This window comes from Panicum hallii, chromosome 7 (genome assembly GCF_002211085.1).
Source record: "Panicum hallii strain FIL2 chromosome 7, PHallii_v3.1, whole genome shotgun sequence".
Taxonomy (NCBI): Eukaryota; Viridiplantae; Streptophyta; class Magnoliopsida; order Poales; family Poaceae; genus Panicum; species Panicum hallii.
The window spans coordinates 29,402,507-29,416,666 of record NC_038048.1 but is presented as its reverse complement, the minus strand read 5'-3'; the positions used below and the strand labels follow the sequence as shown (position 1 = coordinate 29,416,666).

The 14,160-nt window shown below is 43.9% G+C and overlaps 3 protein-coding genes across 3 annotated transcripts; 1 reads left to right on the top strand and 2 right to left on the bottom strand.

The window, feature by feature from the left end:
* Positions 1–4,400: 4,400 nt before the first annotated feature.
* LOC112900591 (probable aldo-keto reductase 2) lies at positions 4,401–6,988 on the bottom strand. Its single transcript, XM_025969436.1, has 5 exons — positions 6,702–6,988; positions 5,544–5,554; positions 5,290–5,458; positions 5,079–5,184; positions 4,401–4,739 (listed from the first exon to the last, which is right to left on the bottom strand). Exons 1-5 carry the CDS (start codon positions 6,986–6,988, stop codon positions 4,401–4,403), a joined length of 912 nt encoding a protein of 303 aa, XP_025825221.1.
* Positions 6,989–9,721: 2,733 nt separating this feature from the next.
* Positions 9,722–10,572, bottom strand: LOC112900590 (uncharacterized mitochondrial protein AtMg00820-like). Its single transcript, XM_025969435.1, has 3 exons — positions 10,177–10,572; positions 9,858–10,031; positions 9,722–9,730 (listed from the first exon to the last, which is right to left on the bottom strand). The coding sequence occupies exons 1-3, from the start codon at positions 10,570–10,572 to the stop codon at positions 9,722–9,724; spliced, it is 579 nt and encodes a 192-aa protein (XP_025825220.1).
* A 2,427-nt stretch (positions 10,573–12,999) lies between these two features.
* Positions 13,000–13,693, top strand: LOC112900589. The gene is made up of 4 exons (XM_025969434.1): positions 13,000–13,057; positions 13,156–13,285; positions 13,384–13,509; positions 13,607–13,693. The coding sequence occupies exons 1-4, from the start codon at positions 13,000–13,002 to the stop codon at positions 13,647–13,649; spliced, it is 357 nt and encodes a 118-aa protein (XP_025825219.1). The 3' UTR covers positions 13,650–13,693.
* Positions 13,694–14,160: the final 467 nt, after the last annotated feature.

The following is a 14,160-nucleotide window of genomic DNA, read 5'->3' as shown; positions in this document are numbered from 1 at the left end:
CTTATTAGTCATTTTTTTAACCAACAAGTGTCGTGGTATCCAACTAATAATTTTGAGGATTTTAGTCACCATTTTATTACCAATTAACCAAATACCTTTTCAAACAAACAAAATTTGTTAAAAATTCCCATCAATTACAATCAATCTAGTTTGTATGTAGATCTAAATGTCACTGTTACAAACTAAAGTAGTCATTGTTTCATTATCAAATAATTACATCAGTTAACTATAATATCACTGTATATGAGAAATATCTTCTCTGCTACCTACAAGAGTCATATGCCCCTCCCCCCAAACACACTAACGCCAATTAGAAAAAAAATAAAGCAAATATGCGTGCTCATGGCTCTTTAATGTTATATGATTTTTAGAAGAAAATTTCTCCCCAAACACACCAACGCCCATTAGAAGAAAATCTCTGTTTGATTCTAATCAGTCTTATAATTTCATAATTTTGCATGTATCTGTATCCGGTACTAGTGCTCATTTGATGCAATAGTAAGCAAAAGGGATTATTGGTAGTTGTAGATTGTACAGGCTCATATTTGATTTTTACAATTTTGGACTTTGGAATTGAAGCATTGGTGAATGGAGATACTGGACTTGCCTATTGGTTAATTGGAAAATTGCAAAACTGCAATTTCAGGGTGATTTCAATGTCCACTAGGTTGTTACTGCATTTTTATGGTTTATGCATTATTATTTAGGGTGAATATACCAATGTGCTTATGTAGAAAAACAATCCATATATCATCAACCTGCACAAGATCAAACCAGCACTATATTTCCTTTTATAGTAGATCTAAGAACAAATACTTTGGTCTTCAATGCTTAACTCATCTTGTGCAAAATAACTACCAAAACATTGAACATCATCACAGCCTAAGAAGTGTGCATCAGAGCAGAAAAATCAGGAATTACAAAACGTGATAGTCATTACAAATTCCACGACCTCTGGTCTCCACATGTCTAGAAGCCTATATGCAGCATAGCTGCATCAGCCTTGGGACTAGAAGTCATTCACACAAATTGCAAAGACAAACACAGAGCATGGATTTGACGAACATTTCAAATTCCACCATCTCTCCTTTCATTCTGCCACCTCCTCTCATCTCCTCAAGTCCAGAGGTGCTTCATAGTACCGGCATCCGCCTTGGGATTAGAAAGTCTACGGTACGAGGCATGACTAATACTCATATTTTGATACTTTAAGAATGAATTAAGATGAGAATAACTACATCCATGTCAACCAAGCAATCATGAGAAAGCTAGTTGTCTGCACTTGACCACTCTGCATTGGTGGACTAATCTTCAGCTTTTTATCAGACATTCAATGACTTTGGTCAAGAGCATAGAGAATGTATACGATAAAGATGCCTCAGCTACTGACAGATCAGCCTAATACAAACAATCTTATTAGTAATTGCAAAATTTCACAGATACACAATAATGCATGCAAATTTGTCGGTATACACAAAATTGTTTCATAGAAAAGCAAGCATTTCAAAAGACACTAACCATAGGTGGATGAGCAAGTAGTTCCAGCCAAATTTGAAAAACATTCCTTAAACCCAAGTCCACGAATTTTCACTTTCACAAAGCTGCCAGTAGGGTAATATGAACTATGCATGTAATTTTATAAAAAAAAATCTAGGGAACCAATGACTAGTCCTCTCCATACATGTCTAATATTTTGCAGCAACCAGTCTTCCACTTTCTTATCCTCGGTAGCTTCAAGCGTCTTTAAAACCTGATGTACTAAAAAAATAAAGCCCCTGCTACTTAGTACAGTCAAGTAGACTTGGATGATTAACCAAGAGCATCACATACAAAGATTTCACCCTTAGTTTATTGGAAGTATTTCATAATAAGAACAACAGATTACTAATATGAACTGGATATCTAGCACTCAGAAGGGCAACGAAAGCCAAAACATCATCATATAGGCGTCGATAATCAACTTCTCCTCCTACTGAGTTATACTTAAATGGTAGAATAGTAGGGCTGATTCTAACATGACCACCGGAAGACATCAAGATATTAGATAGACTAAACTGGCCATTCCAACAGATATCTCATGTAACGTGTAAGTCGGTACATACGCAGACTTGTAAACAAAGCAGTTTGATGATGGCTTTGGGTGTTAATGGACATTTACCTACTCTAGGACGTAAAATGAATACAGAAGTGTAACACCCCCAAGATAATATGTTTAGAATGTTAATAAATAGCACATATAAACTTAAGATTTTCTCTTGTTTTTAAAATTTTTCAAACAATTACCTAGTCTTCAAGAATTTTAGTTGTAAGTATTAATTATTTTCTAAAGGAAAATAGAATAATATATATGTTATATTATGATAGTTGCATCTAGTTTTTATAAGTGCTAAAAGCCCTTAGAATACATATAGACGTTGGTTAGATTTTTTAGTGAAATTTCTAGATGTTTACACTTTTTTCCACCTAAAATTTATCTATTGGAGGCTCCAAGAAATAGTTTTACTCCAGATATTTTGTTGGGTTCCTCGTGTCTAGAAGTTTTGGAGCTTTGGGATATTTTGAGGGTTTGCAATATTATCTAGAACTGTTTTGAACTAGGAAAATAATTTCAAGTACCATAATCATTAGTGGATCTGGTTTGGCTCCAACAAGACCAATTTTGGATCCAAAGCGGGCCCGCTCACTACCGGAAAAAAGATCTTTGCCGAGTGTCAAATATTTTGCCGAGTGTTTTTTTCGGGCACTCGGCAAAGAGCTTCTTTGCCGAGCGTCTAAAAAAGACACTCGGCAAAGACCAGCGCTCGGCAAAGAAGCTCTTTGCCGAGTGCCTTTTTTAAGACACTCGGCAAAGAAGCTCTTTGCCGAGTGCCTTGTTTAGACACTCGGCAAAGATAATTTTCAAATCATATTTTAAAGTAGTAAATTAATTCAAATAAAAATATTTTCAACTATAAAGTTGTATAACTCATCAATATGCACAATTCTTATTTTGGATATTTCTTCATTTGACAAAATAAATGTACATTTATTCACAAAATATATATATCTCTCTCGTAGTTTATGAAACTATAAGAGATATATATAAGATTTGTGAACAATATTAGAATTATCATCTCAGATGAAGAAATGATAAAACAACCAAAATAAACTTTGTAGATCTTGAGAAGTTATAAGATTTTATAGTTGGCAACATTTTAATTTGAAGTCATCTAGTGAACCAAAACTACATCTGAATATAGAAAATTTAAAATTCGAATTTTACAAATGACCTCGAATGGAAAAACCATCAAAGTTAATGTTGTAGATCTCAAAAAGTTATGAAAGTTTGTAGTTGACAACTTTTTGATTTAAAATCATTGTGTCATATTAAAATATGTTTGAAGTTTTCAAATTTGAAATTCAAATTTTATAAACGATCTCGGATGAAGAAACTACCAAAATAAAAGTTGTAGATCTCGAAAAGTTATGCCACTTTGTAGTTAACAACTTTTTCATTTGAATTTATTTACTATCTCAAACAAACAATTTACACTCGGTTAATTATAATACGTGGAGAATAAAAACGTAATGTTGACATACTTGGTCCAATGGTGCAGTGGTAGAGAGAGTTGTTTGTGTGCAGGAGGTCGTGAGTTCAAAAACTATCATCGACAACTTATAAAAAATCGTTGAAAAAAATGTGCAACCCATTAGATGGGTCACTAGCTGGCTGTGCATGCCTCCCTCAATATTTTTTTTTCCTGTTTCATTTTTTTGGATTTTTTTCGATTTACATTTTGCTGAGTGCAGCTCTTTGCCGAGTGTTTTTTGGCCCCGACAAAAGGCACTCGGCAAAGACATCTTTACCGACGAAATTACTGCCGAGTGCCCTTTGCCGAGTGTCAAAGCCTCTTTATCACTACTCATAGACCTTGCTTCCAAAGCATGATCTCCCGATTCCGACAAGAATTGCCTCCCTCCTTCCTCTATAGGTGGGCTATGATTTCTTTGTAGGTTTCGATAATTCAGTTTTACCCGCCAGCTCCATATACTAAAGTTGGGGCAGAGCCATACGCTGCCCCGTCATCTTAGCGTGCATGGCACGGGTTCCCGCACTTCAAAAGAGAAGGTGGGTCTGGGAGAAACAGTTTTTCTCTTAAGGGATCCACACTATTAAGGAATAATGTATACAATGCCATTACCCAGTTGTAGCTCAATATATTGCTCACTCCCCTAAAAGAACATAACGCTCTTACACTTCATGATTACAGAACTTTATCTACTTCTATGATGATTAGGCGCAACAAGGCAAGCAGATCTAAAGGATGTGATTATCTAATGTGAATCTAAGCAGCACCTTCTTCATGCCAACCATTTGCAACTGGCACATCAGGCAGATTTGACGAAGAAACCAAAATTCGCTACTCAGATTTCCATGACGCCAATGGAGGAGTCTCAGAATACTTCCAGGTGCTTGCCATTTGAGGATACCGGTCACCCTGGACATCACCAGCAGCATCGTAGGACTGAAGTTCGGCCATCTCGTCTGGTGTGAGCTTCAGGGACAGTGCTCTTACATTCTGGTTGAAATTCTCTATTTTTGATGTGCCAGGTATGGGGCAAACGTCACTTCCCTGATGATGAACCCATGCCAATGCGAGTTGTGATGGTGTACATCCTTTCCTTGTGGCCATTGCATTAACTTTCTCGAATATCTGGCCATTTTTGTCAAGATTCTCTGGCCGAAATCTAGGGAAGTTCTGTGAAACAATGAAGTTCTCGTTACATAGAGGCAATTGATGAGTTCATGATATACAGAAACTGAAAAGCATAGTCCAAAAACAAAAACTTCTCTACAGAAATGCAAACAGAAATTCCACACCAAGGATAAGGGAAATATATGGCGATAAAAATTTATGCCATGTAAGTGATGCAGTAATTTTGCAGTGGAATTCCTCCAAAATTTTATATGAAATATCTCCAAATAATCCTAGAAGACATTATAACCAAATAATAATGATAAAATGTTCTAAAAGTATTGATAAATTAACTTGCTAATAGAATAAAAACAAAGTCCTTGCTCTTAAGACGAACACAACCAAATATATCTGCTGCAGCACTGATTGTGAGTCAATCAGTTTAGCCCCACCAGATAAGAACCCTCGGCCCAGTGGACTGTAGGCCACGATTTCAATTCCAAGTTCTCTGAAATTATGACACCAATGACACCAAAGAGGTAAAATTCAGACAATAATGCTTCTTACTTTTTCACTTGACAACTTTAGTGTTCATACAATGAGCACAAAATACCTGCAGGTAGGGATTATCTGTTCTTCCACATCTCTAGACCATATTGACCACTCCAGCTGGACCGCGCTGATAGGATGAACTCCATGAGCTCTTCTGATTGTCGAAGCAGATGCTTTGGATAGTCCGATGTACTTGATCTTTCCTTCCTCGACCAGCTTCTTGAGCTCCCCTGTAGAGAATGAGTAGAACGAGTGAACAGGTTTAGCACACAACAACTTCCATTGATTGATGTGGTGCAGAATATATACAAGTACAGGCAGGCCATCTGGCCGTAACAGACATACACCAAGTCAAGCTGAAGACTAGCTAAGAGCCTAAGGAATCGGTCAGCTATGGTTACATACAACAGATTCCTAACACCCCCCATCCCCCCCCCCCCCCCCCAGTGTGATCGTGGTTGCTTGGAGCAATGACGGACAGACTGTCACGAAATTGTCTGAATTGAGCCGTGGCCAACCCCTTTGTCATGATGTCTGCAAATTGCTGATCAGGCGGTACATGATGAACTCTGAACTGCCCAAGAGCAACTCGCTCGCGCACAAAGTGAATGCCAAGCTCTATGTGCTTTGTCCATCGGTGGGGTACTGGATTTGCAGTCATGTACACACAGCAGAGACGTTGTCACAGTAGATAATTGTGGCCGTCGAGATATCACAACCCAATTCTGAGAGCAACGGACGAAGCCAGCAACATTCAGTGACAACATTTGCAACCGCGCGATATTCGGCCTCAGCACTTGAGCGTGACACGGTTGGCTGCGTCTTTGATGACCAGGAGATTAGTGAATCACCAAGATAAACACAATACCCAGAGATAGATTGCCTAGTGTCTGGGCATCCCGCCCAATCCGCATCTGAGTATGGAAGATGTGGAGCCAAAACGAAGCTGAAGACCGAGATGTGTTGTGCCATGAACATATCTCAGAATTCGTTTGATGAGCGACAGATGAGTGTCCTTGGGCTGATGCATACGGAGACAAGCTTGTTGCACAGCATATTGTAGATCAGGTCGAGTCATCGTCAAGTATTGGAGGGCGCCGGCCAGACTGCGGTATTCTGAAGCATCAATTGGGTCACCAAGATCAGCAGAGAGTTTTGGCTTCGTATCAACCGGTGTAGCTGCTGGCTTGGATTGCAACAAGTTGGCACGTTCTAGCAAGTCCTCTGCATATGCCTGTTGCGAAAGAAAGAAGCCATCATCTGTGCAAGTCACCTGGATGCTAAGAAAATAATGCAGAGGGCCCAGATCTTTCATGGCGAAGTCAGCTTGAAGGCGTTCAATGATGTGCCGTAGCAGCTTGGCTGAGGAAGCTATCAGGAGCATGGGCGGAGGGCCCAATGTGGCCCGGTATTGCTTGGGCAATACCTTGGCCCAGCCCAAGAAGGGTAGCAGGGCTTAAAAAAAAAACTTACCTGCTCGACTCGCCCGTCGCCCGTCCGCCCGTACGCCCCGTCGCCCGCACGAACGCGACTCGCCCCATCTCCCGCACGCCGCCAGGCCGCCTCCGCCCGTCCGCCGCGGCGCCGCCAGTGCTGGCCACCTTCCCCGCCTCCCCCAGACCCCCACCTCCCCGTTCCCAGATCCGGAGATCCCCCGTTCCCAGCTGGCCAGATCCCCACCTCCCGGGTCCCGGCAGACCGGCTCGCCTGGACCTGGTGGCCTGGTCGCCGCCTCCCCACCCCAAGCCCAAGGCCGCCATCCGACTCCGCCACCTCCCAGAGCTCCACGCCGGCTTTGCGGTCTGCCGGTCTGCCCGAGTGCCCGACCATGTCTGGAAACAACCAGAACCAGGGGAGGGGGAGGGGGAGGGGGAGAAGAATTGGCCAAAGAGCCAGAGGTTTGTTTGCCATTTGCCAGCAATTGTTGATTCCATTCCATGAGTTTGATTTCGCATTTGCTGTAATGTCTAATACATATTGTTGTTTGATTACAGGGATTTACAGCTATTTTACTTGCAGTGGTCAAGGTGGACCAAGCACCCATGCTAGTGGACCAAGGACTCATGGTAGTGGTGTTTATCACGAACCTGAAGAAGTGGAAGAAAACATTGCTCCTCCACTTGCACAAGTTGAAGAGGATGTACATGTTGATGTTGAAGAGGATAATGTCAAAGAAAATGCACATGATCAAGGCAATGATGAAGAAATTAATGGTGAAGAAGTGGAAGGTATAACTGAATTCAACCCGGATCACATTATTTCTAATCCGGGACTTCGTATTCCGATTGATCGTTTTGCTCCTAATATTAGAGATGAAGTTAGAAGGGCTTTCATAGCTAAAGGTCCGACTCAACCAATTGGTCATATATTTACAAAAGTTGGCTTCTCATGATGCATTTACAAAAGTTGGCTTCTCACAGTGGAGGAATGTGTACACGACATTTCCAAAATATGTTGGTGGGCCTAATAGCATACACAATGTTGCAACAACAGCATTCCATGATTTTCGTAACCAAAGGTCAAGTGTAAGTCATAGAATGTCAAGTTACAGTCAAGATGCATTGGTCAAATATGAGACCCGGTTGGAAGCTTCCTTAAGTATTGTAAGTTATCTTGCATTGCAAGGTGAACCATTTCGGGGGCATGATGAGACTAGCACTTCCTTAAATAAGGGCAATTTTTTAGAATTTTTTGATTGGTACAAACAAAGAAATGAGGAGGTTAGAAAAGCTTTTGATGAGTTGTGTCCGAAAAATGCCAAAATGGCTTCTGGAACAATTCAAAAGGAACTTGCAAACTGTTGTGCTGAAGCAGTCACACAGACAATAAAAGAAGAAATGGGGGATTGTCTATTCTCCATTCTTGTTGATGAATCCCGTGATATATCAGTCAAAGAACAAATGGCTATAGTTGTGAGATTTGTCAACAAAAAAAGGAGAAGTAATAGAAAGATTTTTGGGTATCAAGCATGTGAAGGACACAACATCAGAGTCATTGAAGAAAGCATTAGTTGAGATGTTAAGTGATCATGGATTAGTTGTTGCAAAACTTCGAGGGCGGGGGTATGATGGTGCTTCTAATATGAGAGGTGAATTTAATGGTCTTCAAAAATTAATTCGAGATGAGAACCCATATGCTTTCTATATCCATTGCTTTGCTCATCAATTGCAATTGGTAGTTGTTGTTGTCTCAAAATATTGCTCATCCCTTGAGGATTTCTTTGAGTATGTAACATTGATTGTGAGTAGCACTAGTGCTTCTTGCAAAAGGAAGGATTTATTGTTGCATAAGCATCGCTTGAATCTCTTATCTAAGTTGGAGAGTGGAGAAATTTCATCAGGGAGAGGCAAACAACAAGCAACAACATTGTCAAGATCCGGGGATACAAGACGGGGATCTCATTATAAGAGTTTGCTTCGTATTGAATCAATGTGGGATTCAGTAATAGAAGTCTTAGAAATTGTGCATCAAGATGAGCGCAATCCATTTAGTGCAGGTGGCTTTGTTGGAAAAATGGAGTGTTTCAGCTTTGTGTTTATGATGAAGATGATGTTGCAAATCCTCTGTATCACAAATGAGCTCTCTCTTCTCTTGCAGAGGAAGGATCAAAATGTTGTCCAAGCTATGTCGTTGGTTGTGGATGTGAGAACACGTTTGATTAATTTGAGAAGTGAGGGTTGGGAGCCATTGTTGGAAGAAACCAAAGCATTTTGCCTTGCAAATGATATCCCAATGCCAAATATGTGTGATGCTGTGCCACGGTTTGGCCGATCAAGGAAAGGTGGGAGAAATAATATCACTCAAGAATATTTTTATAGTGTGGATACCTTCTATGCTGCTATAGATTCTATCACCACAGAGTTTGATCATCGCTTTAATGAGCTATCTTCATAGTTGCTTGTGTGTTTTGCTTGCCTTGATCCAAGAAATTCATTCTCTAAGTTTGATGTGGAGAAGCTTGCTCGGATTGCAGATATCTATCATGAGGATTTCTCTTTAATTGACCGCAAGACTATAAAAGATCAACTAAGAACTTTCGTTATTATGAGTGAAGAGTTGAAGAATTCATGGCTTATTATGATCTTGCGAGTCTATCAAAAATAATGGTTCAACTTGAGAGACATATTGTGTTTCCATTAGTCTATCGTCTCATTGAGTTGGCATTGTTGTTACCAGTGGCAACCGCAACGGTTGAAAGGGCCTTCTCGGCTATAAAAATTATTAAGACTGAATTGCGCAACAAGATGACCGATGGATGGTTGAATGACTTGATGGTGTGCTACATAGAAAGAGAAATATACAAAGGACTTGATCTTCAACAAATTGAAAAGGCATTTCAAAATAAGAAAACTAGACAAATGCAATTGCCTAAGTCTTCTAGACCTAGACGTAACTAGAGGTATTTTTTATTTCACAAGTTTAACATTTTTTTATAGATTTCACTAGACAAATGCAATTGCCTAACTCATATTTATTTTTTTCAGATTTAAGAGCTATGCAGCCTAATGTAAATGGATAATGATCACGATGACCTCTTTGTAAGGTATTTTCTGCTTTCATTGTACATTTTTCTGATATTAGTTGGTCTAGATTGTGTTGTAAATTTTGTCCTCTTCGCGTTAGCAATACCTTAATTTCATCGCGTCCTCCGCCACTGGTCAGGAGTATATCATCAACATACAGCAGGATAAGAGCAACATCATCACCAGTGTTGTAGATGAACAAGGATGCATCAGAACGCGATGCGACGAAGCGCAGCTTGGTGACGACGGCGGCGAAGTGCTGAAACTGGTCCCTTGGCGTCTGCTTACGCCCGTACAAAGATTTTGATAGCAGACACACATGATCCGGCTTGGAGGGGTCGACAAAGCTGGCCGGTTCAAGACAATAGACAATTTCATCAAGAACACCATGAAGAAAAGCATTTTTTGACGTCGAGTTGATTTACCGGCCAACCACGGGATGATGCCAAGGTGAGAACGGTGCGGATGGTAGTCGGCTTCACGACCGGGCTAAATGTTTCATCATAGTCCACTCCGGGGCGCTGAGAGAAACCACGCGCGACCCAACGAGCCTTGTAGCGCTCTAGGGTTCCATCACCATGAAGTTTATGGCGGAATACCCATTTACCAGTGATCACATTGGCGCCAGACAGTCGAGGCACTAGATCCCAAATGTTGTTGTCGATCAGGGCATTGAATTCCTCCTGCATGGTGGCACTCCAATTTGGGTCACGAAGAGCTGCCCGAGTAGTGGTGGGGATCAGTGAGATGGCTGGTGCAACAGCGACGTTGGCGTAGCGAGGATTTGGCTTGCTGATGCCTGCACGGGCACGGGTGACCATGGGATGCTGTTGCAGATCAGGAGCATGAGCAGCTGGTGGCGGAGTGCATGGCGAAGGAGTACGATCAGCTGGTGGAGAGGACGGCGCCGAGGGTGGAGCAGCAGGAGGGGTCGAGGCGGACGGCGTCGCGGTCGCCATCATGGATGGCGTCGCGGTCGGCGGCACGGTCGGCGTCGCGGATGGCCGTGGCGTGCGGCGCGCAGAATGTGGCGAGGCCGTTGGCATGGACCCGATCAGATCGGGAGCAGGTGGTGATGGTGAACCGGACGGTGCGGCGGCTCTGGAGGTAGGCGTCGCGGGAGGAACCGGAGCCGGTGCAGCAGGAAGCCGTGCTGGTGCGACGTGCACGCGGTCCGTTGGCGGCGGCGGCGGCATGGAAGCTGGCACTAGCGTCGATGGAGTAGCTGTCATCTGAGCAAATGGAATATAGAAGTATTATTGGAAAAAACTTCAGGGACATTAGTACCCCCAATTAATTTGTCTTATCTTTCTTTCATTTGATTCAATTTTATTTCTTCATCATTCGATTCACACCATCCTCATCTCTCTACCGGGCAGCTAGGGTTTGTGGCCCTGTGCCTGACACGCGCCAGGCAGGTGAGGGGCACTCCGCCTGCCGCACGGCGAGGCGTCTCGACCGTGCGCGCCCACAAGACATCGCAGCCTCCATTAAAAAAATTACTAGCTTTTATTCCAAACCACCCCACCCCCCCACTTTTGTTCCCATTTTTCCACGGTCCCGAATGTTTTTTTCATGCAGAAAGTGAAAGTGAAGATTTGTAAAAGTGAAAAGCAACAAAAAATGCGGGCAAAAATAGGTTGGAGCGCGATGGGTAGTAAAAAAATCGGCAAAAGCGAACACTTCCTCAGAGCATGAGGCGTGCGGGGCCGTTTGGTGCTGAAAAGGAAAATGACCAAAGGATGCTAGAAAGGAGATGACCGGGGACGAAAACTTTCCTAAAATGGAAAAGCACGGGCCGGTCGGAAATCGACCACTGGAATCCGCTCCTATGGGCGACCGCAAATTAGCAGACCCTACCTCCGGCTGTTCGAGCGTTTCCCAGCGAAGGGAGGTGGCGCTCCTTCATGTGAACCGACTCATCTTTTCACCGTGATCTTTTTTGCCAATCAACCACAGCCATTGCTGCCTACGTATACGCCATCCCCATTTCATCATCTTGGCGCCACCGTCACAGTCCCAACAATCGACGAGGTTTATTTATTCAGAGTTTCACATTTTTTTGTCTCTAATTTTTTTATTTATTCAGAGGTTTTCCCATAAAAATCAGGACCTTTGCGCCCTTCTTGGACCGGCCTGCTTGTCCCAATCCGAAACCCGAACCGGCCCCATCCCCACCCGCCTCCTCCCCTTGCTGCCGCCTCCTCGAGCGGGCGTCCCGCTCCGAGCGGCGCCGCTCTGCTGGCCCGCGCTGCGGTCGGGCGGCACCTCGATCTCCGGGTCGGTGGCGCGCCGAGCCGCGGGCGGACGCTGTGGGCAAGTCGCGGGTGGGCTCTGCTGGCAAGCGGCGGGTAGCCGCTGCGGGTGTGCCGCAGACAGCAATGCGGGCGGACGCGAGATGCGGCCGAGCGGGCGGCCAAGCGGCGCTTACAGGCGATGCGGGGGCGGGTAACCTCCATGTGCGCCGCTGCTGGTGCAGGCGCCCCCGGATGGTGCTGCCTCGCATCGGTGCAGACGAGCAGAGCTAATAACGCCGCAGGCATGCAACTGCCGCCGCTGTGGGCGGGTTTCGACGTTCAGGCGAGCGCCAGTCGAGCGGCATAGCTAGCGTGCGACTTCAGCCCGCTCGCGTGCTGGTGAGCGAGGAGCACGGAGTTCAATCCAGTGCGTGGTACAAGTGGTGGAGTCTGACGCGTGTTCAAACGTTGTTCAGGCCTGCATCACGGTCATCCCCAGAGGGGCGAAGGCAAGTAGTAATTAGGGGTATCCATGCACCCACGAAAATTTGAAAAAGTGATTAGATCCAATTTTTCATCATATAAGCACCTCCACAGCTTAACTCCATACACCCACAAGGTTAGTGCACTCACCTTCAATTTGCTCTAGCTTCGCTACTCGTGCTACTGATTCTTCAGGGTCCGTGCTAACTGTGGTTGGCATGTAATATAATAACTACATATTCGACTTGTGTACAGATTAGATACATGTATGTGATTACCTTCTTGGTTCACGATGATAGGATAGCCTGGAGGTGATCGAGGAGAGGTCAGACCAGATTATCAAGGAGTCCAGCAAAGTTCGGGACACGCTGTCATCGATCGAGATACAAACTGTTCATCTGGCAGAGACGTCGAAGAACGTCGGGGAGCAGATCAATGACGCGCTGGCTAACTCGAAGGCCGTCTTTGAGCAGTCCAAGGAGATCGCTGCCTCTTAGTCTTAGGTTGCCCTGAAGGAAACAAACGGAGATGAGGGAGAAGATCGACGCTGGCATGGCACGCGTCGAAGAGTCGTATGAGAGCCTTGGCAATGGGATGGATAAACTGAAAGAAGAAACTGGATACATTCACAGGGAAATAAAAAGTGTTGGCGATTCAATGTCTTCAAAGATGAAAGATTTGCAGAGCAAAGGCTGATGATATTGGGAGTGTGGTCATTGGAGAATCAGAAGCAGCTAATTGATGGTCAGAGCCGGGCTACGGAAGGATTGAATAATCTCCACAGCTTCCAAGCACAAGCTCTTGAAGAAAGCAGGTAGTGTATTTGTGTTCACTGCTCGTTTTGTATTGTTGTTCTTGGAGCAATGCTTGATTTACCGTGAAAATGAACGCTATTTAAGTAAATATTTGCAGGGAAACAATTCAGAAACTTGCACAGTTGGGCAGCGACAGCAAGAAGAGTTATTGGCCCGGCAAGAACAAATCCGGCAAGCCCATGACCATCTCTTCCAAAACTCGCACTCCACACTGGAAGCACAGGTTCCTATCCATTTCGTTCACCCCAAAAAATTTGAATAATTTTGTCGCATTTGAGCCTTCAAATCCCTCTCATATTTATTGATTTTTTCACCTGCAGGAAGACTTCTGAGCAAAGCAGGCCAACAATTTTGCTGCTCTAGACAAACTGTGCCGCCTAGAAGTAGAGTCAACATCCCAATCCTCCACCTCATTGCCGCACTAACCGCATAAGACTCGTGGCGCAGCCTACCGCCGTCGAAATGTGGTGTCAGCCGTCACAACCAGAGTAGCGAGCGTTCATCCCTGGCGTAACGCCTGTATTTTTTTAGTACCAGGCTGAAAGAACAGTGCCTCAGGTTGCTATTTAGTACTCGTTGGAGCATCCGACCAGTACTAAAGTGCGCCACCGACACCAGGAGGTAACGACTAGTGCCACTTTAGTACCAGCTGGGGGCTCCAGCTGATACTAAATGGCGCCGAGAATATTTAGTACCGGCTAGACGCTTAAGCCGGTACTAAATGGAGAGATCTAGTACCGGCTTGAACCACGAGACAGTACTAACATGCCTTCATCTATATATCAGCACCTTTCTTCCTCCTGATCCCGATCCTGAGCCCGAGCCATTCATTTGAAGCTCGGGCTTCTTCTTCCTCATGGCGTTTTAGAGAGGA

Excerpts from the sequence above, each read along its gene's own strand:
- LOC112900591 (XM_025969436.1), bottom strand. The coding sequence starts at position 6,988 with ATGGCGGCCTTGGGCTTGGGGTGGGGAGGCGGCGACCAGGCCACCAGG. Across the intron at positions 5,185-5,289 it reads CAGATAATCCCTACCTGCAG|AGAACTTGGAATTGAAATCG; the intron begins GTATTTTGTGCT and ends TCATAATTTCAG. Across the intron at positions 4,740-5,078 it reads TGCTGCAGCAGATATATTTG|AACTTCCCTAGATTTCGGCC; the intron begins GTTGTGTTCGTC and ends ATTGTTTCACAG.
- LOC112900590 (XM_025969435.1), bottom strand. The coding sequence starts at position 10,572 with ATGGTCACCCGTGCCCGTGCAGGCATCAGCAAGCCAAATCCTCGCTAC. Across the intron at positions 10,032-10,176 it reads CATCATCCCGTGGTTGGCCG|ACGCCAAGGGACCAGTTTCA; the intron begins GTAAATCAACTC and ends GGGCGTAAGCAG.
- LOC112900589 (XM_025969434.1), top strand. The coding sequence starts at position 13,000 with ATGAGGGAGAAGATCGACGCTGGCATGGCACGCGTCGAAGAGTCGTAT. Across the intron at positions 13,058-13,155 it reads AGAGTCGTATGAGAGCCTTG|AGCAAAGGCTGATGATATTG; the intron begins GCAATGGGATGG and ends AAAGATTTGCAG. Across the intron at positions 13,510-13,606 it reads ACTCCACACTGGAAGCACAG|GAAGACTTCTGAGCAAAGCA; the intron begins GTTCCTATCCAT and ends TTTCACCTGCAG.